The 27,830-nt window shown below is 37.8% G+C and overlaps 1 protein-coding gene across 2 annotated transcripts in view; it reads left to right on the forward strand.

The window, feature by feature from the left end:
- ZCCHC24 (zinc finger CCHC-type containing 24) overlaps nt 1-27,830 on the forward strand; it is a 124,666-nt gene that overhangs the window by 86,323 nt on the left and 10,513 nt on the right. For both annotated transcript variants that reach the window (XM_074296714.1, XM_074296715.1), the window contains one exon: nt 11,776-11,940. In XM_074296714.1, the coding sequence (XP_074152815.1) occupies nt 11,776-11,940 (165 nt within the window). The remainder of the gene's footprint in view (nt 1-11,775; nt 11,941-27,830) is intronic.

A 27,830-nucleotide genomic window follows, 5' to 3' on the forward strand; every position in this document is an offset into this window, starting at 1 on the left:
CCTTCTTTTCTTCCTTCCTTCCTTCCTTCCTTTCCTTCCTTCCTTCCTTCCTTTCCTTCCTTTCCTTCCTTCCTTCCTTCCTTTCCTTCCTTCCTTCCTTCCTTCCTTCCTTCCTTTCCTTCCTTCCTTCCTTCCTTCCTTCCTTCCTTCCTTCCTTCCCTCCTTCCTTTCCTTCCTTCCTTCCTTCCTTCCTTCCTTCCTTCCTTCCTTTCCTTCCTTCCTTCCCTCCTTCCCTCCTTCCTTCCTTCCTTTCCTTCCTTCCTTCCCTCCTTCCTTCCTTCCTTCCCTCCCTTCCTTCCCTCCTTCCTTTCCTTCCTTCCTTCCTTCCTTCCTTCCTTCCTTCCTTCCTTCCTTCCTTCCTTCCTTCCTTCCTTCCTTCCTTCCTTCCTTCCTTCCTTCCTTCCTTCCTTCCTTCCTTCCTTCCTTCCTTCCTTCCTTCCTTTCCCAACACAAGATTAGTGACAGGAAAAAACTTGTTAAAGACTTCTTGAATATTTGACTATTCAATACCACTTCTTCCCCCTTAGTCTGCTTGGCTTACAGATATGTGCCTAGCTCCTGCCCTCCGTAGGTCCCTGCTTAGTCTATTGAGTGTGAGAATGGAATACCCTCTATTCTCTTCAAACTATCCTTCACTTTTGCCATGCTTATCTCTCACATCCAAAGATTTTATCATGTCACTTCTTTGCTCAAAAATCCTCCATAGTTTATTATATCCTCCCTAGTCAAGTTCCAGTTCCTTTTGCTTGGCATTCAAGGAACTTCACAAGGTGCCTCCACCCAACTTTTCAGTCTTCCCTCAGACTACTTTTGTTGTTTTTAGCCTTTTAATTTATATTGCTAATACTCATTGCATATATTGTTTTTCTGGTTATGCTTGCTTCATTCATTGTACATCACTCAACATAAATCTTTTCAGGCTTCTCTATATTCATCACTTTTTAAAAATTTCACAGTAAGATTTCACTATATTTGTATATCATAATTTGTTTAGTTATTCTTTAATCAATAAGCATCTACTTTGTTTTTGTTTGTTTGTTTGTTTTTTAAGTGCTGCCCTAAATACTTTGGTGTATTCTTCCTTTCTGTAATTACTCTTCTTAGGACATATACCTCGTAATGGAATTCATGAGTTAAAGGCTCTGGCCATTTTAATCACTTCCTCAAATAATTCCAAATAGCTTTTCAGAATGGTTCTCTTCCCCGAGTAAAGAAACAGGTGGGGCAAAAAAACAAAAACCAAACAACAACAACAACAAAAAACAAAACAAACAAACAAAAAAAACCAGAATTCTAAATCATATTTAGTGATTTGTCTTGTCTTGGACTTTGGCAAGGTAGTACTGGGAAGAAGGGGAGCAGACACACCAGCAGGTTCTTGTTCAGGGGCAGAAACCCAAGTAATACTACTTTAAGTTTGGTCACGTCCTCTAGGAAGAAGTGAAATCTTTGCTGATGTAGCTCTTTAGTGAATACATTGGCTTTTATCCCTATATTTTTCAGGAAGAAATTTCCTTCCTTTCTCCTTCTTATCCTTTCTTTCCCCCCTTATCACTTCTGTCAGAGTATCTCCCCTAATTCACCAACTTCTCTAAAGCCTGCTTCTTCCCCTACCAGGTTTTCTCCACTTTTCTGACTTCCTCTCTCCTTCTCTAACATTCTCCATGGCCCTGATTCCTCCCCTCCTCCCTCTGAGCTCCCCAGAGTCATATTTTTTGTTGTTGTTCCACCCCATACCCTGGGACTCTGAACCCTTCCCAAATATTCCATCTGTTTCTCATCCATGAGTCTGTCTGACAACATCCCTCAGCAACCCCCCACCAACCCACCACCTCGCCCAAATCTTACAGAACTGCTCCCAGACCTTTCTGGCCTGCTATATTATGTTGGTCTCTATACCAGTTTTTGAGTTGCTCCTCTATCTTTTTGGTTTTTCCCTATCCTTCTGGATCACAGGGTGCGAGGAGTGGACAGAAAGGCACAGAAAAGTCAGCTTCCTTAGTGGAAAGGAGGAAAAGAAAGAACATTTTCAAAACACTTTTCCAATTCCGCACAAGATTCTTCTCTCCTCCTAAGCCTTCTAAACCTCTTCCACTGAAGCAGCACAACTGGATAACCTCTGCTCAGCTAGACCTTTAGGGCTCCTTGTTTCAATCAGAACCTCCTTAGTTATTTTGTAACTGAGTCTTCTCCTGAGCCCACAAAAGGGACAAGACCATAACCCTGGACTGCCAGGAAATCTGAATTTGAATCACTGTGCTCAGATTCATTTTCTCATTTGTACAATTTGGGTGATAGTATTTATGATGCCTGTTTTGTAGAGGCGTTGAGAGAAAGCATTTTGGAAACCTTTGACAAAGAAACTGCCAAAGAAGCATTTGTGATAGAAGTTTGCAATAGAAATGTGAGCTGTGATTAAAGAAAGTATAATGTAAGTTTCTTCAAGAAAGGGACCATGTCATTAAAAAAAGAAATCTTTGGATCCCTATTGCTTTGCACACAGTAGGTATCTAATAAATATTTATTGAATGGGATGACTTGGGGTTAACTCTTCCCAGGAACAAATGGACTCTCTTTCTTTCCTATCTTCTCTTATCCATTGTCCTAGAAACAACAACAACAACAACAAAAATCTCAAGAGGTAACTACTAGGACCATAGAGCACCAGCTCTGGAGTCAAGAGGATTTAGTTGAAATCCAGCCTCTGATAATTATTATGTGACCTTGACCAAATCACTTAGCCTTGGATTGCCTCAAAAAAAAATCTTTTTCATTATCTTTTGATGTTATATCACTCACATTTCCCAATATATCTGTCCCTCATACTTCTCCCAGAGTCATCCTTTTAAAGGAAGGAAGAAAAAAAATACAGTTCAGGAAACTCTAACCAACCCATCCCCCACCCTGCAAAGGGAAAGAGGCTCATTTTCATATCCCTTTTTATGGGGCCAGTCTTGGTCAGTATAATTTCTTTATCATTCGATTCTGATTCTTTACTTTTAAAATTAAAAATACTTTGTTATAAATGTAACCATATACAAACATTGAAGCACATAAATAAAAAAATAAACAAAAGCAAAGATCATATATAAAATTTAAAACTATTGTTAAAAGTTTAACAAGAATTACAAACATAGGGATATTGCTCTTCATTTTCTATAATTTTCTGAATTTTATTATTATTATTATTTGTATAGTTGGAACCAGTGTGTACATTGTCTTTTGATTCTATTTTATTCAATCTGTCATTTTTTCACTTTTTTTTCATATTTTTATTCACTCTGTCAGTTTCTTAAGAAAAGGGGCTTGTTTTGCTTTTATTATTTTATTCTCAAAGCTTAGATTATCTTTCCCCCCCCCCCAGGCAATTGGGATTAAGTGACTTGCCCAGGGTCACACAGCTAGGGGAATGTTAAGTGTAGGAGGTCAGATTTGAACTCAGGTCCTCCTGACTTCAAGGCTGGTGCTCTATCCACTGCACCAACTAGCTGCCCCACAATGCTTAGACTATCAACATATGGCCCTCAACAGTCCCAAATTTGGCCCAAAGCAGATTAAAATGTGGCTAGTTCCGATCTGATTTTAATATGCTGATGTGTTAATTTTTAAAATGTAAATATATGTTTTTTCAAGTCAATATATAGTCTTCAGAAATCTCCATATGTAGCTTACTGGCCTCATTTCTATTTGAGTTTGACATCACTGGTATAGAGATTAAAGCTGCTAATCTTGGAACCAGGAAGACTGGAATTTAAGTTCTGTCCCTGAACACATGCAAATATTATCTCATTTTATCCTCACAACAATCCTTGAAGAAATTATTATCCCCATTTTGCAGATGAGGAAATGAAGAGGGGCAGGAGGTAAATAACTTGCTCAGGGTCTCACAAGTGTCTGATGGTAGATTTGAACCCAAGTCTTCCTGATGCCCACACTCTATAGTGCTCTCTCACTGCCCTATCCTATGTCTGTGATCCTGAGGATTCTCTTTCCCTCCATCACTTCAGCAAAGTAAGTTGTGAAAATGTTATATCCTTTTGACAATTACAGGATCTAGAAATGGAAAGGAATTTAGAAGCCATCTAATTCAAATCCCTCATTTTACAGATGAACAATCAAAGGACCAAAAAGGGTGAGATTGAACCAAGATTTTTGTTGTGGTTCAATTGAATCCAGCTCTTTATGATCCCATATGGGGTTTTCTTGCCTAATATATTGTAGTGGTTTGCTATTTCCTTCTTCACCTCATTTTACAGATGAGGAAACTGAGGCAAATAGAGTTAAGTTACTTGTCCAGGGTCACACAGATAGTATGTGAGGCCATATTTGAACTAATCATAAATATCTTTGACATTGACTTTCGGGTAACCTGTGCATACAAGTAACTTTTTATAATCTTCTTCAAACCACTTGCATTATCCCCTGAATCTTTCTATTATTCTTTGAGTCCGTCAGTCAATATATATTTATTAAGTTTCCATTTTGTGCCAAAGACTGTGCTAAGTGCTTAGGGATACAAAAGAAAGTCCCTACTCTAAAGAAGCTCACAGGCTAATGGTGACAACAGCATGAAAATAACTCTACAAACAAGGGTAAATTGGAGATAATCAACAGAACAGAATTATTTACAATTTCCATTTTACATTGATCTTGATTCCAGATTCCAGCACCACTTAGAAAATATTGATAATAAGAAGATGGGCTTTGATGGTCTGGGATCATTTAAATGACAACTCATCCTCACATTCTTCAATTCTGGAACCAGTCCATTGTCCATCTGCAGTGCCTAAACAAAATATCCATATTGATGGGCAAATTTACGGACAGTTCATTCAACTTCTGGGTGTTTTCTAGGCAACATAAATTTTTCAGTTATTTATTTTTTCTTTCTTTCCACAATATATCTACTTAGACACATCTTTCTGTGTTGCTATGGTGGATTTCACTGATGCTAAGATTCTATGGCCTTTCCAGACTAAATGCTATGAGTACTTTGTCATATGCAAATAGTTTTCTAAGAATCTCATCACAGATTGGAAATCCTTTGTTGGATGTTGTGCAGAATATCCATCGTGACACTAGGGAAAACTTTAAATCCTCTTATTTTATACTTCAGTATACTTTCATAATTCAACCAACCTATTTTATATTTCAACTAATAGGAATGTATCTCTATTGCCAATAGGACCAAATACAAATCTTCTCTTTCAATTAAAGTCCTTCACATTCTGCCTCTTTCTAATCTTTCCCTGTTTATTTGCTTGCTATCCTCCACGTGTGATAGTCTATCTTTTTAAAAAAAATTTATTAATTAATTTATTTTTTATTCTATCTCTCATCCCTCTCCCTTTGCATAAGCTGTCCCTTATGCTTGGAATATAAATGTCTTCCCCTCCTCTTTGAATTTCTAACCTCCTTGAAATCTTAGCTCAAACACAAATTCCTACAAAAGCCTTTCTCAATCCCTGCAGCTGCTGGTGATACCTCCTGTCCTCTTCCTTCACCCTATCTCAAAATTACCATGTATCAGAATTAAGAGCTGTAAGAATCCCAATGGCAATATAACTCAAACAATACCTAAAAGGAAATCTACCATTATAAAACCATCCATTTGTCAACAAGCTGCTACTTGAAGACCTCAGATGAGAGAAAACTCACTAGTCACTGAGTCAACTCTTTCCACTTTGGGGCAGCTGTAATGATTATTTACTTTTTATTTATTTTTCATATATTTCATTTCCTGTGAAAAAATGTCATCTCCTTGAGAACAAGTTCTGTTTCATTTTTATCCTTGTAATTCTAGTACACTACCTGACACATAGTAGGAACTTGATAAATATTTGGTTGATTGATTGATTTCATTACATAGTACATTGCTGGGGGGGAAAAGCTATCTTTGTAATCACATCTATCATATAGAATTTCTCCTAAGATTAATGTATACACAAGAGACACTTTGAAGAAAAGAGGCTTTATGATCTACAGGGTCAAATGCTTTTTTTAAAAAAAATCAATGAACAATAAACACAGTGGACTCTTCTATTCTCTAGACCCCTCCATCACTTGGATAACTATAAATATGTTATTTCTTTGAGAGAATCAGCTGCAAAAGCCTGGTTTTTTTAAATCCTGTGTTTTCATTGAGATTCCTTCAATGTACTCCTTAATTTATTATAGTGATGCTAAATTAGATATATAAATTGGTAGTTGCCTATGACTTCTTAATATTCTTGAGAGGGATTAATAATACCATTTATGACTTTTTCCATTCTTCTGAACTCTTTCCTATTTAAGATATATTAAAAACTGGTCTTTGTATCTTTAAAAAAAAACTCAGAGTGTGATAATGACTTACCAAAGTTCCAAAGTAAGTTAATAGAAGAGATGGGTCTCTAGATCTCAGCTCAACTTTGAAAACCTTGGCTATGGGATAATAGAAGCATTTCTTGGGACTCCATTAGATTTCATAGGAGACACAGATATTGACTTGATCCATCTCAAGAATTGGATCTATCATGAATATCTCCTATTCTGCTCAAATTCAATACCCTAACATACATAGGTCTCTGGTGCTGTGCCCCCAAACCTTCTACTTTCTGCTATTTCACAATCCAGCATCAATTTCTCTTTCCAGATCCTTCTTCTTTTTAAATACCACAAATTCCCCTATTCTCCTACCTCCAATCCACTCTTTTTACTTTTACTTATGTGAGAAAATAGTAATGACTAATTTTACATGGAAATTGTGATTATTAGCAAAATTATCTGTTCTATGCAGATAATTTATTTTTCTCTTCCTATTCTCCAATATATTTAATCTGTGAAATTAAATTCTCAGAGTCCATGTTCACATTCCCTGAAACTTAATTTTGCAGCAATAGCTCCTGGGAGGCAGGACCTTTGTCATTTGCTACAGAAAGAGGCCAATGCAGAGCCAGAGGCTTGCTTTCTGCCCTGCAACACATGACTTTGACCTAGCATTCTTTTCCCCTTGGCACAAACTGTATGATGATAGAGATGGCTTTACTTAGAGACTTAGTGGTCAGCTGTTCTTGCGGCATATAGGAAAAACAATGTATAATGAGGCAACACCCAAGCTTTATAAATAATACCTCATCTAGTTAATTTCCTGGGGCTCCCTTTTGGTTTGAGATCTCAGGTGCCTGGTACCTACCTAATCATGAACCACTATAATCCACCTAATAAAGCATCTCCTTTATAGTCTGATCTAGAATATTCCTTTTCAGGGAACTCCTCATTAGGGCTGCATCCTAGAAAATCATGCTAATACTGCTTCTGGGTCTATATCTCCAAAGAGATATAAAACAAAAAGGGAAAGGATATACATGTGCAAAAATATTTATAGTAGCTCTTTTCTGGGGGCAAAGAATTGGAAATTGAGAAGACTTCCATAAGTTGAGTGAGTCCCACAATTGGACAAATTGTGCTATGTGATTATGATGGAATACTATTGTGATATAAAAAATGATGAGCAGAATATTTTCAGAAAAACCTGGAAAGACTTCCAAGAGCTGATGCAAAGCAAGATGTACTATGTACAAAATAACAGCAATGTTAGCTGTGAATAATTTAACTATTCTCAGCAATATAATCATCCAAGAAAACTCTGAAGACTTATGATGAAAAATGCTGTCCATTCCCAGAGAAATAACTGATGGTCTCTGATTGTAGATTGAAATATACTTTAAAAAAAACTTTCTTGATTTTTCTTGAAGGTTTTTTTTGGGGGGAATTCTATGTTTTCTTTCACATCATGATTATTATCAAAATGCATTGCATAACTATACATTTATAACCTATTTTAAGTTACTTGTATTCCTTAATGAGAGGGTGTGGAAGGAGGAAAAAAGAGGATATGGAATTCAAAGCTTTAAAAATGAATGTTTAAAATTGTTTTTATATTTAACTGGGGAAAAATAAAATACTAAATAGTTAAAAAAAAAACCAAAAACTGCTGGTTCTCTCATTAGGCTCCAAGCTAATCGTGACTGGATGATAATAGTGGACACTTCTCCTGAGAGAAGTTGTCCAACTCAAGGTTTTCTTAATAAATATGAACTTAGGTAAAGGTGTTTTCTAATTTCACAGTATAAAACCTCACTGTTTGTGTCTCTTTAAACTCTCCTTTTTCTCTCTCCTGCTCTATGCATTTTCTTTCTTTCCTCCACTCTGTCTTTCCTCCACCCCTGTCTTTCTCCCCTCTTCTTTTCTCTCTCTCCTTGCTTTTCCCCTTTCCTCTTCTCTTTTTCCTTTCTCCACACAGTAGAATAAGTGGTAAATAAGTTCCTGGAAGCCATGTGCACTCTTACTCCACTCTCCAAACTCTCAAACTTTGGTAAGTCCCAGAAGGAGAGGACCTTTGTCATTTGCTGCAGCTGATGGAGGTCAAAAGCAGAAACCTGCTCCTTGGCCCATTAAGTTTAGTCTTGACCTTTTCTGAAGACTAGTCTTAGCCTGACCAGTGAGTGGGGATGCAGCTGACCTTGCATGATCAGCAAAGGGGCAGCAGTTCATGTGATGTATATGAAAAACTCTGGCAAAGGCCTTTCTGTCACAATTTCTCGCCTTTGTGTTTATCACACACTACCTAAAATACCACCACTAGAGAATGACTTGTTTGCTTTCTCCAAACTTCTCCTCAAAACCATAGATGACACACATAACAAGAAATGCATTAAAAGTCACAGACTTTCTGAGGCAGAGGGCCCTCAGAAGCTCCTGGCTTCTTCAACAAGTAGCTGTCCAATCCATTACCCAACGATTTCAAGTGAGGGAGAGTCCATTCATTACCTCCCCAGGATCTGATTTCACTTGTGAACAGGAAGTTTTTCCTTAGTTAAGCCTAAATCTGCTTCTTTGCAGTTCTATCCATTGTCCCAAGTTCTGTCCTCTGGGGCTAGTGGAATAAACCTAATCCCTCTTCATATGGCAACCTTTCAAAGACTTGGATTCAGCTATCATTTTTTTCCTTTAAGTCTTCTCTTGTCCATGGTAAATATCACACCCTTCCTATCACCCCTACATGATCCTCTTGTAGCACTATCTTAAGACCTTTAGCCATGCTGGCCTTGATAAAAATGAGTTATCCCATCAACTTTTTTCCTTTTGGACAGCCGTAGCCTTTCTGAAATTCTTCAAGTGTGGTACAGGAGGGAGTTTAGGATGAGAGACAATGATGTACTACACACATAGGAGACTGGACAAAGCTCCTAAAAGGACAATCTAGGAACAACTGATTTCTAAAAGGAACAAAAGCTTCTAGAAAGGTGGAAAAGGTAGAAAAATGTGGAAAACAATCTTATCCATAGACTGTTGGAGGCGGGAGGACTTGGAATACATCTAGTCTCACCCTGTCATTTGGTGAGGGAAGAGCATAAGTCTGGTGTACATGATTAGTGAAGTGACCCACCGGCTGAAGCTCCATAGGGAGGATTATGAATCTAGAGCCAAAAGAGAGCTTAGACCTACTTTTTTTTTACAGCTGAAGATATTCAGGCCTGGAGAGATGAAAGAAATTTCCCAGCATTACCTGGGTCAGTGAGTCAGAGTCAGGGCTGGGAGCAAGCTGAGACTCTGTCATGACATCAGCATCAAGCCATTGGGAAACTTAGTTTATTTCACAATTTTGTGGAAAGATTTGGCTTGAGTAATGTTATCCAGTACTCCAGAATGAGGGGCAGACAGGGACCACTTATTAGATGTGGAGAGAGGAAAAAGGAATCAATCATTACCAGGACACCCTGAAAATTTTATACGTGTGTGTGAATGTGTGTATATGTATATATGTTGTGTATGTGTATATATGGGTTATATATGCATTCTGCAAATGTTTATATATTTATATGAGTGCATCTATATTTCCATAAGTATATATGTGTATTATGTTTATTCTATATGTGTGTTCTATATGGGTATTGTGATGTATTTATATATTATATTATATGTTTATATATGTATTATGTATATATTGTATGCATGTCTCTGTGTGTGCATGTGATCTATATGTGTATATCTATGTTAATGTGTTGTATGTGCATGTAAATTTACACACATGTACACATGTGTCTGGTGTTGTGTGTATATGATGAATATGTGTGTTGTGATCTATGTGTATAGAAATATATATATATGTGTGTGTATATATATTATGTATATATGCATTTGTATCTATGTATATGTGAATGTGCATGTATACACATGTGGGTGGTAGCTTTATGTACCATAGGGAAGCATATGTGCCACTGGAGGATAAAAAGTCAGAAAAACAAACAGAAAGCCTGTGGTTTTTGTGTTCCCGCTGTTGCATCAAAATTAAGTAGTTTTATGCAAGCTAAACTGTGCTGCAGAGAATGATGAAAACTGGCAAAACCTTTGCTGTCCAAAAGCTTCTGCAAAGCATCTGAATCTTGAACCTCAGAAGCCACCTCTTTGCACCACATCATTTTAAAGTGAAGGGAAATGAGATCTGGAGGAGTCTAATAACTTCCCCAAAGTGACACAGGCAGGAAGAGGCAGAGCTGAGAGTCTGTAGCTCTGCTTTCAGTGTTTCCTTTGGTTTGATTTTTCCCCACTGTACAACACTTCCATAGACCCTTCGTATCAGAAGATCTTGTAAGTCATGTATAAGTATACATCTTCCCACCTAATGCAGGAATTCTTCTACAGAGTCCTTAACTGCTGGCCATCCATTCTTTGTGTGAATGCCCCCAGTGATGGGGGACTTAGCACTTTATGAGAGAACTCTTTCTGTTCTTGAATAGTTCAAACTGTCATTAAGTTTGAAATCTGCCTTGCTTTACTTTTTACCTACTCATTAGTCAGTCTAGTGCTTCTTTGCAGAGTGACAATAGCTCCTCAATTCAGCTACTTTTCAGGTATTTTTTTTTTCCCCAGATGTCTATTCTCTCCCTCTTAGTTTTACCTCAGCTAAATATCTCACTTAATTCAATTCTTCCTTGTGATATGCTTTTCATATTGCTTCACCATCCTGCACACTTTCCAGCTAGTCAATGCCCTAATTAAAATATAGTGGTAAGTCAAACCAGACACACAACCCCAGAGGTGATCTAACCGGGACTGAGTGCCTGGCATGGTTTCCCCTGTCTGGTCACTCTACTTCTGTTACTTTGGCATAAGATAAAATTATCTTTTGGGGGACTGCCACATCACACTGAAGAGCTTGAAGTCAATTAAAACCCTCTGGTCCTTTGCACGTGGATTTAAATGAGGCTTAACTATCTTGTTATTATGCAATTGATTTTTTTAACCTAAATTACCTGAGCATGTCTGGCTCATAAGATGCCTTTAATAAATGCTTGTTGACAAATGAGCAAATATCCGAAATCTCTGTGTGTATGGGTCCAGGTTACATATTATATTCTTCTAGCTTTTACTTTTCCCAGAGGCCCAACATGTGGCCAGTTACTGTCCCCAAAAGCCTCTGATCACAGAGATGACTACAAAGATCACAACAGTGTTGGATCTGAGAGACAGGAATTTAGGAAGCCTATTACAATTGAATTTGGACTTAAATATGAATTCCTTCTACCGTGACCACTGATGGTCATTGGCCCTGGCTTGAATAGCTCTAGTGAGGGGGAAATCTAACCCTCTCTTTCAGAAGTATTAAGGGAAAGAAGGGGAAGGAGAGCTGACAGCTGAAAGGGGAGGTACTTGTGACTATGGTAGAAACCGTGATGTCAAAGTGGTCAGATGGATTCCATTCTTTCTCTTGTTTCTTTCATATTCCTCTAGGCTCGCCCCAAAGGTGAGGGTCTGACCCCATACCAGGGCAAGAAGCGTTGTTTTGGAGAGTACAAGTGCCCAAAATGCAAGAGAAAATGGATGAGTGGGAACTCTTGGGCCAACATGGGACAGGAATGTATCAAGTGCCACATCAATGTGTATCCTCACAAGCAGGTAAGAGGGGAAAGAGGGAAGGAAAAAAGTGAAAGCTAGCTTCTTGACTTATTGAAGAATCTGGGACAAGTTCCTTATTTCCTCTGGGGCTCCATGATACCTTAGAGAGAATAATCCTCTCCCATGCTACTGACCTGTCAGGGCACAATGGGCTTGAGAATAGATAACAAAGATCAAACTCCTACAAAATCCCAAGAGATGATGTTTAATTATTGCATGAACTGGAGTGGAAAAATGCCATATTAAGAAACTATGTATTCCAAATTACACCTGAATTTGGGATATAAAAAGAGAGACTGGAATTTAAGATGCTGCATGAATAGAAGGAGCATCCCTTATGAACTTGGTGAGGCACTATGGGAAAAACACTAGACAGAGTTAAGAGCCTTTAGTTAAACCATCAACTCTACAACCACAAGCATTTTAATGTCTTTGAAACTCAGGTTACTCATGTAGAAAATGGAACAAATACTTGTACTGCCTTTCTCATAAAGTATATGCTTTGTAAACTCTAAATATAGAACTCTAAATATGTAAACTCTGAACATGAGCTTCTAAATATGAACTCTTGAGGTACAGGATGAATTCAAGCCTCCAGGGGGCTATTTTTTTTTTTACTGGACTATTGATTTTACTCCCAGTGGGAGAATGCCTTCCACTGATGCGGATTGGCACTCACTCCAAATGGTATGGTCTTAAGAGTTACACTGAGAGGTTGTAGGATTTGCCCAGAGCCACCAAAGCAAGATGTTGCAGAAGCTAGACTTGAATGTAGGTTTTCTAAAACCTGAGCTAATACTCCACTTAGTAGGCAATAGAATAGTGTCAGAAATACAGCTCTCCTAGACTGTTCTAGGTATAAATCTCCCTAACGACTGAGTTTACACAAGCTGGAAGAGAAGATGAATGCTCCAAAAAAGGGATAATAGAGGATTATCTGATCTAAAGAAGAAGTGAAAATTATTAATGGCCATAGAAAAAATTATTCAAATAACTAATAATAAGAAAAATGAAAATCAAAACAACTCCAAGATTTTACTTTATAACTGTCAAAATAACAGACAAAAGATATGAATGGTTAGTGTTAGGGAAAGTTGTGGAAAGAGAGGCACACTCATGCATTTTGGGTGAAGCCCTGAATTAGTACAACCATTCTAGAAAGTAATTTAGATTATTCAAATAAATTGGCTAAAATTTCTATGCCCTTTGACCCAAAGAATCTCCAAAGAGCTCATTGCTCCATACATATAAAAATATTTATGGCATGACATTTTGTAGTATCAAACAACTGGAAACAAAGTAGATGTCTATTGATTAGGAAATGGCTAAACAAATTATAATACATGAATGTAATGGAATATTAATTACTCTAATTACAACATAATTCTTCTGTTGTAAGGAACAGCAAACATAAATACAGAGAAACATGGAATAACTTAACATGATGCAAAAGGAAATAAGCAGAGGCCAAAGAATCCAAAATTACCACATCTGTAGAAAGAACATCCGTAAAATGATCAAAAGTATATGGGTGAAATTATAAAAAAATAAATAAACTTAACCCAAAGAAGAACTGTGAGAAGGGACATCTCCCACATATATATATTTAATATGACTTCCCCCCCCCCATAATCATTTTTGCTCATTTTTTTTCCTCTTTTTTTTTTCCTGTTTTCTCTTATAAAAATACTTTGTCATAAAGAATGGGTCGCTGGTGGAGAGAAGGATTCAGGAGAAAATCTAGAAAAACAAAAGATTTCAATAAAATATATTTTTGATAGTTCAAGAAAAGATGATTAGGTCCTAAATTAGATTGGTGGCCTTGGCAGTGGGAAGATAGATTTAGAAAAAGATATTGCAAGAGTAAGACAATTTCAATTGAGTGATGGGTAGAGAAGATACTTTGGTATTTATTGAGATATAAAATTTTCAATAGCAAAGGATCACAGGGACCCTAGAGACCATTTTACTGATGAAGGAATTGAAACTCACAGAGACCAAATATTTAGCCTGCCTTCTTAAACTTTTTCTATTTGTGGCTCCTTTTCACTCAAATTTTTACATGACCCTGGGTATATAGGCATATAAAATAGAAATACAAATCGAACATTTACTGATAATAAATTGCAATTTCATGACCCTTACATTCAATTATGTGACCCCAAAACTTTGACAAGCTTTGAACTAGTTCGATTCCCTCACTAAAGTTCATACTTGTGAAGTAACTTGCTTAGGGTCACACAGACAGTAAATGGCAGAGACAAGATTTGAAACCAGGATTTCTTACTCTGAATCTATCTTCTAGATTTACTCAAGATCTAATAAATTACAAAGTTGGAATTTGAACCCAAGTCTTTTAGTTCTAAATACAATTTTCTTTCTACCATCCCACAGTTCCCCTTATTTTCTGGGCAACATGGAGCCCACTTCAGTGCAAAGTGATAGCATTATTGATTAGTACATTATTGCTTGTGTTAGCATTCTCACCATAAATGAAATCAGGAGACACTAAAAAGTTACAGATAAAATGGAGGCAGCTCACAGGTTTTTCTTGGAGAAATGACTGAAGAAATCAATTGGTTGGCTTGCTGTTGGACTTGGTTTGATTGTGCACCCAAGGGCAACAAGAAACATCATTTCCTAGAACACTTGATCATCATGGCTTGCATTGCTCAGATCAGTATAAGCAAACAGACCACCGGGAAGATGATTGCAGCTTAGCAAGCTGTTCCCTGCCACAAAAACATCTTTTTAAGACCAAAATTCTCCAGCGGTGCTTTGTGACTGAAGGTCATGGAACACAGTAATCTCAAAAGAATAACAATTGCAATGAACTGTAGGGCAATGGAGAGGTGCCTGGTGCACTTAAGTAGATTGCCCACATTACATGGCCTAAAAGGCATAAATGAAGTGCTCTGTCCTTGGAAAAAAGAGACAGGGCAGATAGCAGGAGTTATCCCAGCATATTGTCCAACTCAGCATTCCATTGATGTTGAAATATTAAAAGAAGGCTTCCAACACAAATAGGTCAAACTTCAGCACGGTATTTATGGGAAAACATGGACAAGAATTGCAAAGGGGAGCTTCCCATCATCCCAACATTTTAAAGTGGTGAGTTCCCTGTTATTGGAGGTATTCAAGGAGATGCTGAATGACCATCTGTCAGGCATGATATAGAAAAGATTCCTATGGAGAATTTGACTATGAGGCCAAACTAAATGACTTCAGGGGATTCAAGGAGGGTGTTGTTCTGCCTGGTAAGGTTACTGGGAAGAATTAGAATTCAAGTTTATGGAAGGCAAAGGCCATTTTGGTTTTGTTGGTGAATTTTCAGAGCCTACAACAGTGTCTGATGCTTAGTAGGTGTATGATAAATTCTTTGGTTGATTAATTTTCACTCATGTCTTTTGCACATTCTTTCCACCTCTTCTATCCAGTAAGCTATACCTTATAATAAAGAATGTTAAAGAAAATAGGAAAAAATCAATTTAGCAAAACCAATCAATATACCAACTAAATCTGTCAACAGAGTAAAAAAGTCTCATAATCTCTCCACCTTTGCAAAGAAGGAAAAAAGGTGCATTTCTTCTATAATTCACATCACATTTCCTAACCCTAAAAATTATACAGTTTCCATTTCATTTTTCTTTATTCTTTCTGTTTCTACTATAGTAGTCATTTTGAATATCGTTTTCCAAATTCTGCTCATTTCATTCTATATCAATTCATACAAGTTTTCCTGCTTCTCCAAAATCTTCATATTCATTGTCTCTTATGGCTTACATAATAGTACTTAATAAATTCTTACTGAATGAATCTTCATCTGGCATCCTTGGTATTGTCTAGAGCTGCTAGTCAGCACTACCACTATGTTCCTTGAGGGATTAAGGGAAGCAGCTGGTGGCACAGTGCTGGGCTTGGAGTCAGGAAGATCTGAATTCAGATCTGGCTTCAGATATTTACTAGCTATGTGATCCTGGCCATGTCACTTAACCTCTGCTTATCTCAATTTCTTCATCTGTAAAATGGGAATAATGATAGCACCTACCTCCTAGGGGTATTGTGAGAACCAAATGAGATAATATTGTAAAAAATACAGTTCCTGGCATATAGTCTGTATGATACCAAGACTGTCCTCACAAAAGTTATAAACATGCTATAACTCCCTATAACCTACATCATTCAGCAAACTTTTTTTTTTTTTTTCTTAAATGACTTGCCCAGGGTCACACAGCTAGGAAGTGTTACGTGTCTGAAGTTAGATTTGAACTCAGGTGCTCCTTACTTCAGGGCTAAAGCACCACTTGGCTTCCCACAGCAAACATTTATTAAGTGTACACTGTGTTCCTATCACAGGGATGGGCACTAGGCATATAAAGGCAAAATACAACAGTATCTGCTCTCAAAGAACTTCCATTCCACAGAGCTAACATGAATTGTTCTTCCTGGTATTTAATATATATTTATAATATCCCATCCTCCCCCATCACATCTCTCTTGTCTTGTTTTCTCATTTTCTCCCTATCATAATGGACTTCTACCATGTTGATTCTTGGAGCCAGGACCAAAGTCTTGCTCTCTCCCAGGCTAAGGAAGGATGCAGATGCATCTGTCCCTGGCTGCTGCTGCTTCTGACCACAGGACTTTCAAGGGGTGGGCCTGGGACATGACACCTGTACCATCTGGATCGTGGCAGTTGGATGAAGTGGGTTTGGGTGGTTTCAGGTACCACAGAGTAAGCCTGACTTTCTTTTGATACCATATAAGAGTCCAGCAGAGGTTTGTGCATGAAAGTCAGAGGCAGGTTTTTTTTTTTTCAGTTCATCATCGAGATAAATATAATAAATGAAGAAGCAAACTAAAAATAAGCTTTATCTCAGGAAGAGACAGACAGTGATATATAGGGTAAGCAAGGATGTTTTAGGAAGACTTGGGTTGAATTTCCAATTCTGCTACTTACTACTCATATAAGGGAAGATAAGTCATTTACACCTCTCTTCCTCACTTTAAGATGAGGGGGTTGAGTCAAGTGATGTCTAAAATCTTCTCCAGCTCTAATTCCTGTGATCCTGGGACCTTTCCTGGAATGTGTCAGCCAGGAGGGTCTCCTTGGCATCTTGCTTTCACACATCATATTCATTTCTTTCTTTCTTTGTTCTGTTACCTACCCAAAATGCTCTTTGTCCTTATCCCCCTCTCTGTGAATTTTATCAATCCTTTAAGGTAAAAGTTTAAAATTTTTTTTGTGTTAACATAGACCCCTTTGGCAGTCTGGTGAAGCCCATGGACTCTTTATCAGAATAATGTTTTTAAATTCTAAAATAGAATAAGATTACAAAGGAAACCAATTATATTGGAATTTGTTGTTTAATCATTTCAATTATGTCTGAGTCTTTGTGATCCCATTTGGGATTGTCTTGGCAAAGATACTGGAGAATTTGATATTTCCTTCTCTAACTCATTTTACAGGTGAGAAAATGAGGCAAGCAGGGTTAAGTGACTTGCCCAGGCTCACACAGCTAATAAATGTCTGAGACTAGATTTGAACTCAGATCTTCCCAACTCCAGGCCTGAGGCCACCTAGATGCCCTATGTTGGAATACAGTTATCAAAACATTTAAAGGCTGAGTTCACAGATGCCAGCTTTAAAACAGGACTAAACACACCCCCCCCCCTTCTATAGGAAGTCCTCCCTGACCCTGCCAGTCAAAGCTTATTTCTCTTTTCTCTGAATTTGGAATCCGTTCATGTCACACAGCTGAGCAGCTGACATTTGTTGTAGTTATGGATCATTCAGGCCAGTCCCTTCCCTTTGGAGGTCAGTAAGAGTTCTTTTGCTCAAGGCCCCACAGTCTGGAAGGGACATAGAACTTAGGGCTCAGGATGCAGTCCCCCTTTGGACCTATCTCACTTCCTCTCAGGCCATTTGCATCTTCCTTTATTCTCTAATTGTTTCCTCTCTCTTCTTCCCAGCTAAAGTGAATGCTTTTCAAGGATCATATTTCCTCTCTTTCCCTTCCCACAGTGTTTAGCACAAGGGTACTGTGGTAGCATAATAAATAAATACTAACAGTCCAGAGACAAAGAGTAATTTTTAAAGATCACAAAGCACTTCTTTCACAGAAATCCCTGGAGGAAGATGGCAAAAGCTTTGTGTCCATTTTACAGATGAGAAAGTTGAAGTGACTCTCAGATGCTGATTCCAAATCCCCTTCTCTTTCCATTGTGCTTGGCTGCTTTCTATCACTGCCTCCTTGCAGTTAGAAGAGAGGCCAAGGGGCCTTGGGTATGATTGACAGAAAGTTTGTTTTCTCCCATCAGAGCTCACGCATCTTCCCAGAAAGGGCAGAACCATAAGGACTCCTCTCGGCGGGGCTCGCCAGGTCCTGCCCTGGCTGGGGATCCTTCTCCTGGGAAAGTGGTGCATCCTTCCACCCCCTGCCTCCCACCTCCCACCCCTACCTCAGAAGCCTCCCCTTCCACATGTGTTTCCTGTTAGCCTCCAGCTGCAAAGTTCTCCCCCTCTCCCGGAAGAAAACACTAACCTCAGTTTCACCTCCCAGTTTCCCTCCTGGGTCAATCAATCCCAGCTGTTTAATGTTTCCCCAATGCAGAATGGAGACTGTCTTTCCTCTGGTCTGCTTCTCAGCTCCACCAAAGCAGGGAGGATGGAGTTGCCCACGTAGGGAGGGACTTTTCAGGACAGAGAAGGGACAGGTCCAGAGCAGGTGGCTCCCTCCCAAACCCCCAGATGTTGGTCAACTAAAAATAAAGAAATAAAACCCGAGTTCTAATCTTCCCTCCGATGATTAACTGGTTTATATGTTGATGGACAAATTCTGTGAATGCATCCTCCCTAAACCTCAGTAACTTCATTGTTCAACGAGGATAACTTTATACTTGTACACCTCATGGAGTGGGTGTAAAAGAAAGCATTTTGTAACACCTTAAAATACAATGTAAATAAATAGGTTACAAATCAATCTGGGAGAATTTCCTCTTAATTCAGCATGTGTTTATGTAGATTTGACCAGAATCCAGAATTACGTGGTACTCCACACTTACCTGCTATGTATGGAAATGTGGGATTATAGCATCATAGCATTAGGGTTGAAGGGACCAAAAGGTCATTGAATCCAATCAGCCCATTTTACAGAAGAGAAAACTGAGGTCCAGACCCAGACTCAGTTCTGAGGCACAGACTTACTTTATATCAGACAGGTACTATTATAGTGGCAAAGTCAAAATCTGACTCTAAATATAGGATCCTTCTCACTCTACTACACTGGACTTCTCCTGAAGCATGTTGCAAAGGGAAGAATAATAGAATGGGAATGAAGGCTTTGGGGGGAAAAGAGTCTCAAGTGAGATTCATGTAGACAAGATGGGAAGAGGTGAGGTTAAAGAATATTCTGGCTAGATGGATACAGCTTTGGGTAAGAAACCATATTCAAAGTATCAATTAATTTATTCAGGAGCCAAGTCTCTGGTGCTTAACACAGTGATTGGAACATAGTAGACACTTAATAAATGTTATTGATTTGAATATTTATGGATTATTGAAGATGTCAGGGTCAGGTTTTCCCTTTGCCTTATTTTGGCTATATTTTTATTGGTAATTTAGAAGAAGACAGAAATAGATGTTTATCATACTTGCAAGGAAGGATAGTTAACACATTGGTTGGCAGTATTAGGACTAAGAAAGTTCTCAGTAGATAATGGGATAATAGACCTATACTAACAAAATGAAATTTAATTGAGATAAATCTGATTAAAAATAGCAAATTCAAATACACAGATATAGGATAGAGGAGATCTCTTTATTATCAGTTCATATGAAAAAAATTCAGGGCTAAGGGGGAGAATTTTTTATTAGTAATAGTATAGAAGTAGTAGTAGTACTGGTAGTAAGTAGTAGTAAATAGTAGTAGTAGTAGTAATAGTAGTAGTAGTAGTAGTAGTAGTACTGGTAATAAGTAGTAGTAATAGTAACAGTAATAGTTCAATAGTACAGTCTGCTAAGTGTTTTCCTTATAACAGTCTTGTGAGACTACACTAATAGAAAGATAGGATCTATCTCAGAGAATCTCATTTTACTCTCAGCTAGCCAGCTGACATCTTGAATATGATATTCAATTCTGTAAAAGAATCACTGACAAACTGGAACATATTCAGAGGAGGAAAAACAGGATGTTGAAGAGACTGGAAATCATCTCATATGAGGATCATAGGATTCCAGAATTTGAAAGCTGAAAAAAACCTCATCCCAGTCCAACCTGCAAAAATGACTAAAGGAAGCGAGGTTAATTTACTATAGATGTTGTCAAATATATGAATGACTTTCATGTTTCAAGAGAGATTAGATTGATCCATGTAAGTCCAGAGGTCAGAGATGGGATCAAAGGGGTAAGAGTTATAGAGAAGGAAAATTTGGATTATTATTAAAAGCTTTTTAATAATTAGAGCTGTCCAACAAGGAACAAGTTTTATTGTATGGTGGTGAACAATCTGTCCCTAGAAATGTTCAAGTAGATAATGGATGCCATTGACAATGTTGTTAAAGGTTTCTTCCATGCTGGTTCTACTTTCCCAGAACAAAGCTAGATTAATAAAGATAGTCCCATCACTAGTAGGTTGTCCATTTGATGAATTCTTTGGCCATACCAACACATATTACAAATGATATATTAATGATTTTATAAAAGCCACTTTTTCTAGTCCTCAAAACACTACTTCTTTCTACTCCTAGACTTGCCTAACATAAGCAACACTCCATTTTGCCAGGATTCTGCCTAATAGACAAAGTCTAGAGATGTCCAAATTTAGCTCCTTCCCCTATTCTGAAGGAGTACCAGGCAAATAAAAACTGCTTTTCATGGAGCTGGCTCTCAGGGACATCCATGAACCAACAAGCTTTGAGAACTAAGAAATAGCATACCATGCCAGCATAGCCATGACTACCTAGCTAAGTGTGATTTACTCTTAAGATCCAGTCCTGGAATCTCTTCCTTCATAGTATAAGAAAGAACATCATCTGACAGTTTCCTTAATTAAAAAACAAAGCTTCTTCTTTACTTTCTTTTTTTAATTTTATTTTTCAATGAACAAGTCCTTTATTTTCTTTCTCCCATCCTTCCAATTTAAAATCCTCATAACAACTTTATACTTAACTGAAAAAAAATGATATCATTCACTAAGAGTGAATGGTCAAGCAAAGCAAATTTCCACATTATCCATGTCCAGAAACATATACCTCATTCACCATTTAAAATTTATCCCTTCTCAGTAAGGAGGTGAGCAGAACAGGCCATCAGTAGTCCTCTGAAATCATGGCTGGTTCATTGCATTTTGTTTGCTTTTACAACATAGTTATTTGTATAAATTATTCTACTTCTGCTCAGTTTATTCTGTATTGTCTTATATGTTTTCCCAGATTTTCCTGAAATTATTCCTTCTGTCATCGCTTATGAAACAAAAGTCTTCTATTACATTCATATGCCATAATTTGAATGCTCATCCCTTTGATTTTCAGAGCTTCTATAAATATTTTTGTACATATAGGATTTTTTTCTCTTTCTTTAATCTCTTTACAGTATAGAGTTAATGGAAGTATCACTGGCCAAAGAACATACACAACTTAAAGATTTTTCTTTCTTTCAATTCTTTATTATAGAGTGTTTTTTAAAACAAACTATTTGGAATATACTAGGTCTAGGTGTACAGGAAATGGCCATAATGACCCTGAGGTGGGGCTCTAGATTGGGAATCCTTCTTCTTTCACTTCTTCTCAGGTTATGACTTCCAGTTGGGTTCTAAAATATCTCTTGAGCCATTGATGTTCAGAAAGAACAAAAAAGATTAAAGGAAGTTAATATTCTGTATGTAAATGTGTGTAACATATATATATATACACACACACATACATATAATCCCAGCTCTACAATGACCTCCACCAAACATCCCAGCCAATACTCAATGAGTTGCTATTAGAATCTTCTGCTACACTCATAGAAACTAAAAAACAAAAAAAAAAACAAAACAAAACAAAACAAAAAAACCTAGACTGGATCATATATATAATCTAGTCCAGTCTCCTAACATCCAAAAAGAAATGAAGAAATGAAATTTTCACGTGTGGCAACAATGACTCCAGTCACGAATTCTTCCATCTGGTAGACATTCCTCAAGATCAAAGTCAGTACCTAGAGAAATAAAACCCAGTGCATTTGCTAAACCTAAACAGCCATTCCAGACACCCTCCAGGACCTCTCTGCCCTCCCAAACTCCCTTAGGTCCAGGGAGTCCAGGATTTGAAATAGCTCCCATTAGTATCAATACATACCTCATTTTTGTTATTGCAATCATTTTCAGCCCTTTAACAAAAAACCTGTAACCTATAAATAATGAAAGATTGCTCATCTTACAGAAAGAACTCCACAGGTTAGTCATTTACAGCCTAAGACAAACTGACTCAATGTGGCATATGACTCTCAGGTCTTAATATGCCATAGTTTAATGGTAGTGGTGGTGGTGGTGGTGGGGTGTGTGTGTGTGTGTGTGTGTGTGTGTATGTGCATGATGGATGATTGATGAAATGAATTATAAAGTACATATTTATCAAGCTATTTCTATATGCAAAGTAATAAAAGAGAAAATATCTAGTCTTCTTATATAATGAAAGAAAGCAAAGGTTAGAGAAAGGATAGTGACATCACAGTTACTAGCAGAACAGGGATTAGTTGTCCTAATATCACTAGTCCAAAATTCTTTTCGTGTTACTTCTAGGGACCATATGGATGATGGAGAAAGTCTAGTCCAGAATTCCAAAGCCTATTAATCCAGAAGTTCAAAGACATTTCCTTTCTGTTTCTATATCATATCTCTCTACCTTCCAACTTCTTGACAAGGATTTGATAGCTAGTATCTATATACTTTAAGGTTGGCAAAGTACTTTGTAAATTTTATCTCATTTTCTTTTACCCATCAACCTTGGGAGGTAAGTGTTATCATTATCCCCACTTTACAAATGAGGAAACTGAGTCTGAGAAAAATTAAGTTACTTACCCAGGTAATAACTTAAGTATCTGAACCTGGATTGGAGAAGAGGGCTTCATGATTCCAAATCCAAACTTATCCTCTGCTTCTTAATTTTTTTTTCCCCTGTGTGTGTGTTTTTTTTCTCTTGGATCCCTTATTTAATGCAGTCAGAAACATTCCAGCCAGTGATAAGACAGAAGAGCAGCCATTTTATCCATAACCATTTAAGTACCTACTATGTGTCAGGTACTGTGCAAAAATTGGAGATATACAAAAAAAGACAACTGTCCTTGCCCTCAAGGAGAAGTCATAGTCTAATGAAAGAGACATAATACACAGACTTAAGTGCATAGAAGATAGATGTAGATTCAGTGGAATATAATCTGAAAAGGAAGGGCAGCTGAAGGGACTGGAAAAAGCCTCCTGCAGAAGGTAAGGCTTTAGCTGAGTCTTGAAAGAAGCTAAGGATGTCAAAAAACAAAGGGGAGGAGGCAGGACATTCCAGGCATAAGGCAGAGCTAACATGAAAACTTAAGCTTTGGGAAATCATCTTGGCAGCTGAATGGGTGACAGATTGGAGTAGAAAAAGATTTGAGACCAGGAAACCAATAAGAAGGAGAAGTGATAAGGGCCTGGATTGGGGTTGTGGTTTTTTGAGCAGAAAGAAGACATACAGGGGAAATGTTGGGAAAGTAGCAATGACAAGATTTGCCAATAGGTTGGATATAAAAGATAATAACAAGGAGTCAGATTGTGGGTTTGGCTGACCATAAGGATTGTGGTGGCTTTAATAGTAATAAGAAAAAGTTTGGAAGCAAAAAGGAAGGGGAAGATGATATGTCCTGTTTAGGACATGTGGAGTTTGAAATTCTTCTACATTCAATTCAAGATGTCCAAGAAATAATTGGTGGTATATGATTTTAGCTCCAAAGAGATACTAGTAGTAGATATACAATTTTGGAAATCATCTGCATAAATAGAATTGATCATTGAACCCATGGGAACTGATGAGATCACTACTGAAATAATAAAGAATAAAAAGAGAAGAGGGCACAGTTCAGAGTTTTGGGGGTACTCTTACATAGATGAAGAACCAGAACAAGAGACAGGAGGACTGGATAAAATAAGAGAACCAGAAGAAAGCAGAATTAGGAAAACTCAGGAGCAAGAGGAGATCCAGGAAGAAGTGCTCAATAGCATCAAATACCACAGAAAGAATTATGAGGATTAAGAAAAAAAAATTTACATTTGGTCATTAAGAGATTACTGGTAATTTTGAAGAAGGCAGTTTCAGTTCAATAGTGAGGTTAAAAGTCAACTTGTAGGCATGAGTGAGAGCAAAGGGAAGTAAAAACAAGATTTTTCTCAAGAGATTTATATATGAAGGGGAGGAAAGAGAGAATAATGGGATCAAGTAAGGCTTTTTAAGAATATGGGAGGAGATACAAGCATGTTCTTAAGGCAACAGGGAAACAGCCAATCCATTTGTTGTTGTTCAATCATGTCTGACTCTTCGTGACCTCATTTTGGGGTTTTCTTGGCAAAGATACCAACAAGATTAGCCATTTCTTTCTCCAGCTCATTTTACACATGAAGAAACTGAGACAAATAGGGTGAAATGACTTGCTCGGGGTCACATCATCAAGAGAAAGGTCCGAGGCTAGATTTGGACTTAGGATTTCTTGATTCCAGACTCAGTGATCTATACATTGATTCACCCAGCCAATATCTAGAAATATATAGTGGAAAGGAGAATGAAAGCAATTTGCTGGAGAAATTAAGAGAGGATGGATCAAAGGCACATGTAGAGAGAAGTTTGTCTTGGCAATAAGAAGAGTTATCTTTTTATCCAAGACCAGAGTGAAGGATGATGACAGATGTCTGAATGATTTGAGATGAAAAAAGAGGGGGTAGGGAACTAGAAGGAAAAACTCTTAGTGAATATCAATTTTTTCCAATAAAATATGAAGTGGGGTTCTCTGCTAACAAGGCTGGGGAGGTTAGGCTTTATAGGAGGCTTGAGGAGAGAAAAAGTTGCTTGAATCAGCTGCTGGGCAGAATGAAAGAGTGAATCCATTAGGGAACAATTGAATGTTTGCCTTGCTGCAGTTAGCACAGAATTGAGATTAGATAATATGTAATGTTTCCATTCAGCAGGGTTTTGTGATTTCCTTCAGCTCTGTTCAGCACCATATAAATAGGAGAAAAAGAAGTGAAAAATTCAAGATTGGGGTGATGAGTGACAAGTCAAGGAATAAGGGAAACAAGGGGAAGAAATGGAATTGAGTTGGTTCGTGTTGTTGTTCTGTCCTTCAATTGTAAACCCTATTTGGAGTTTTCTTGGCACAGATATTACAGTGATTTGCCATTCCTTCTGTAGCCCATTTTATAGATGAGGAAATTGAGATAAAAAGTGACTTGCCTAGGATCACATAACTAGTAAGTGTCTAAAACCATATTTTAATTAATGAAGATGTGTCTTCCTGATTCCAAGCCCAGTGCTCTATCCACTGTGCCATTTAGCTGAGTTGGTTCATTGGGGGTCAAAACAAAAAAAGGGCAGGAATAATGACTGGGAAAGAACTGAGGAGGGGAGGGAATGCAGGTCATAGTGAAGATGAAGTGCAGGGAGAGGAAATGATAAAAGTATGGAGAGATGGAGTGGGAAAAAAAGATTATGATCAGATAAAGGAATTTCAGAGTTGATGAGCATACGAGTGGAACAGTTGTGGGCGAGGTCTTTGTGTGTGCCTTTAATAGAGTCAAAAAGCAGCTAGTTCATGGCAAATGAATAGATTCAGGAACCAAGAAATTCAGATATTTGAGGAGGTATCAAATGTGTGTGGATGTTCCCTAACAGGAAATGGGAACCAGAAAAAATTGTAAGGCAGGCAGTAACTTCATTGAAAAAAGGAGAATATCTTGGAGATAAAGAGATAATAGCTACAAAGATCTGAATTGGGCAATAAATATGGATATTGGAACTTTGAAAGGAAAGGTTTCAGGTGAAGGAAAAAATCTGGAAATGATTGGAATAAAAAGTATTCTGATCCCTCTACCATAATCAATGAGTTATGGGGTTTGAAAGAAAGTATAATCAGAATTGGAAAAGGAAGTGAGGAAACCATCTCATTGAAGGCTAGAAGATAGAAGGAGTAAAAAGAGAAGAGATTTAAAATGAAAACAAGTGAATTCGTTTGGAGCAAGCATTCTCAGAGGACATAGTGAGAGGGACAGACAAGTCTAGATTGGAACATTTAGAGTACAGAGTAGTAGATAATCATGAGATAGTACTGAGTGGAGGATAAGGAATAGGGATTGTATATTATTGGCAAAATCATTACAATAGGGTTAATATAAGGGGATGAGACTTGACTATTGAGGAGTGAGTCCACGTCCAATAGGATAAAGGTTCAATGAGGGAGACATGAAATTCCTCCCTCTCTCTATTTTCCTTCCTTGTGTTTCACTCAAGTGAAATGTTTAGGGAAGGTTAAAGACTCTCCTTAATCTGTTCTAGGATATTGAATGGCCCAGTCTATGGCTACAATAGCAACAAAGTGAGAAAACAAGGAGAAAGTATATATAGTAGAAAGGTTGAAGTCATAAAACCTTTGTTCTTTTCCTGGATCTCCTAACTATTGGTAGCTCATACTGACTACACTTCCTCAGTTTCCTCATCCATGAAATGAAGGATTCGCCTACATTATTTACAATTCTAACATTTGTAATTCTTTGAAATATATTTTCTTTAAACGAGTTAGCTTTAGATGGTGTGCTTGGAACCCAACTTTGGGAGGATTTTGAAGGTGAATCTCTTCGAATAGTGAACTAAATATCTTAATATCTTTGTCTTGTGAAGCCTTAGAATAATACTGACATTGCCTTATATATTTCAAAATAGTTTCCCATCTATCATCTCATTTGATTCTTACAAGTCTCCTATGAAGAAGGCATGGCAAGTATGTGCTTCAATAGGTCAGTAGATTAGTGATTTCATTGTTAGGAGTCCACCCTTCAAAGATGCAAGCTGTGACTCACCCACCCACACATTCTCATTCTGCACAATTCTTATCCATGTCCTCCAATAAATCTTCCACAGAGGATCCAAAGTACCAAACATGCTAAAGGAAAACTTCCTCTAGGTCTTTTTTTTGGCAGAAATGATTATCCTTATTTGACAGATGAAGAAAATGGGACCTAGAGAGATTAACTGATTTGCTCAAGTTCACAACAAATTGCTGACAGAGCTGGTGCTAGAACCCAAGTCTTTAGATTGTCCATAACATGTGCCTTCCAGATGGTCCTTACTAATCTTGTTAGAGTCTCTGCCTTCTGCAATTCTTCCCCCACCCCCTTCCTTCCCTGCAGGAGGATTATTTCTGAAGTCAGTATGATTGGGGCAGGCCAAGGCTGTGGAGAAGGTAGTGTCTTTGTCAACTGGCCAAGAAGCTGTCCTCACCAGGAGTCCTCCCAGCATCCTCTGCAAGTTTTCCAGGAAAAATGATTCCCAGGGCCCCAGAGAAGGAGGGAAGGAAGGAGGGAGCCTGGGGACTGAGCAAGAGAGCTGCTTCTATCAACAAACTGGATAACTGATGAATTCTTCTCTGATTTCTGGAGCAAAGCTACAGCACATTTTGCAAAGTAGGGTTTTGAAAATTTGTGAGGTTAATTTTTGTGGTTACTTGCTTCTACCCTCTCCCAGATTCCCATAGATCCTGACCTGTCCAGAAGGCCATGTAATTGGGAGGCAGATTGTGGTACTTCCTAGAATCAGAGGATAAATGATTTCAAGCTAGAGTAGATCATAGAGGCCATTTAGTGCAACACCCCCATTTTGCAAATGAAGATGT

This window comes from Sminthopsis crassicaudata, chromosome 2, assembly GCF_048593235.1.
Source record: "Sminthopsis crassicaudata isolate SCR6 chromosome 2, ASM4859323v1, whole genome shotgun sequence".
In the NCBI taxonomy this organism is placed as follows: domain Eukaryota; kingdom Metazoa; phylum Chordata; class Mammalia; order Dasyuromorphia; family Dasyuridae; genus Sminthopsis; species Sminthopsis crassicaudata.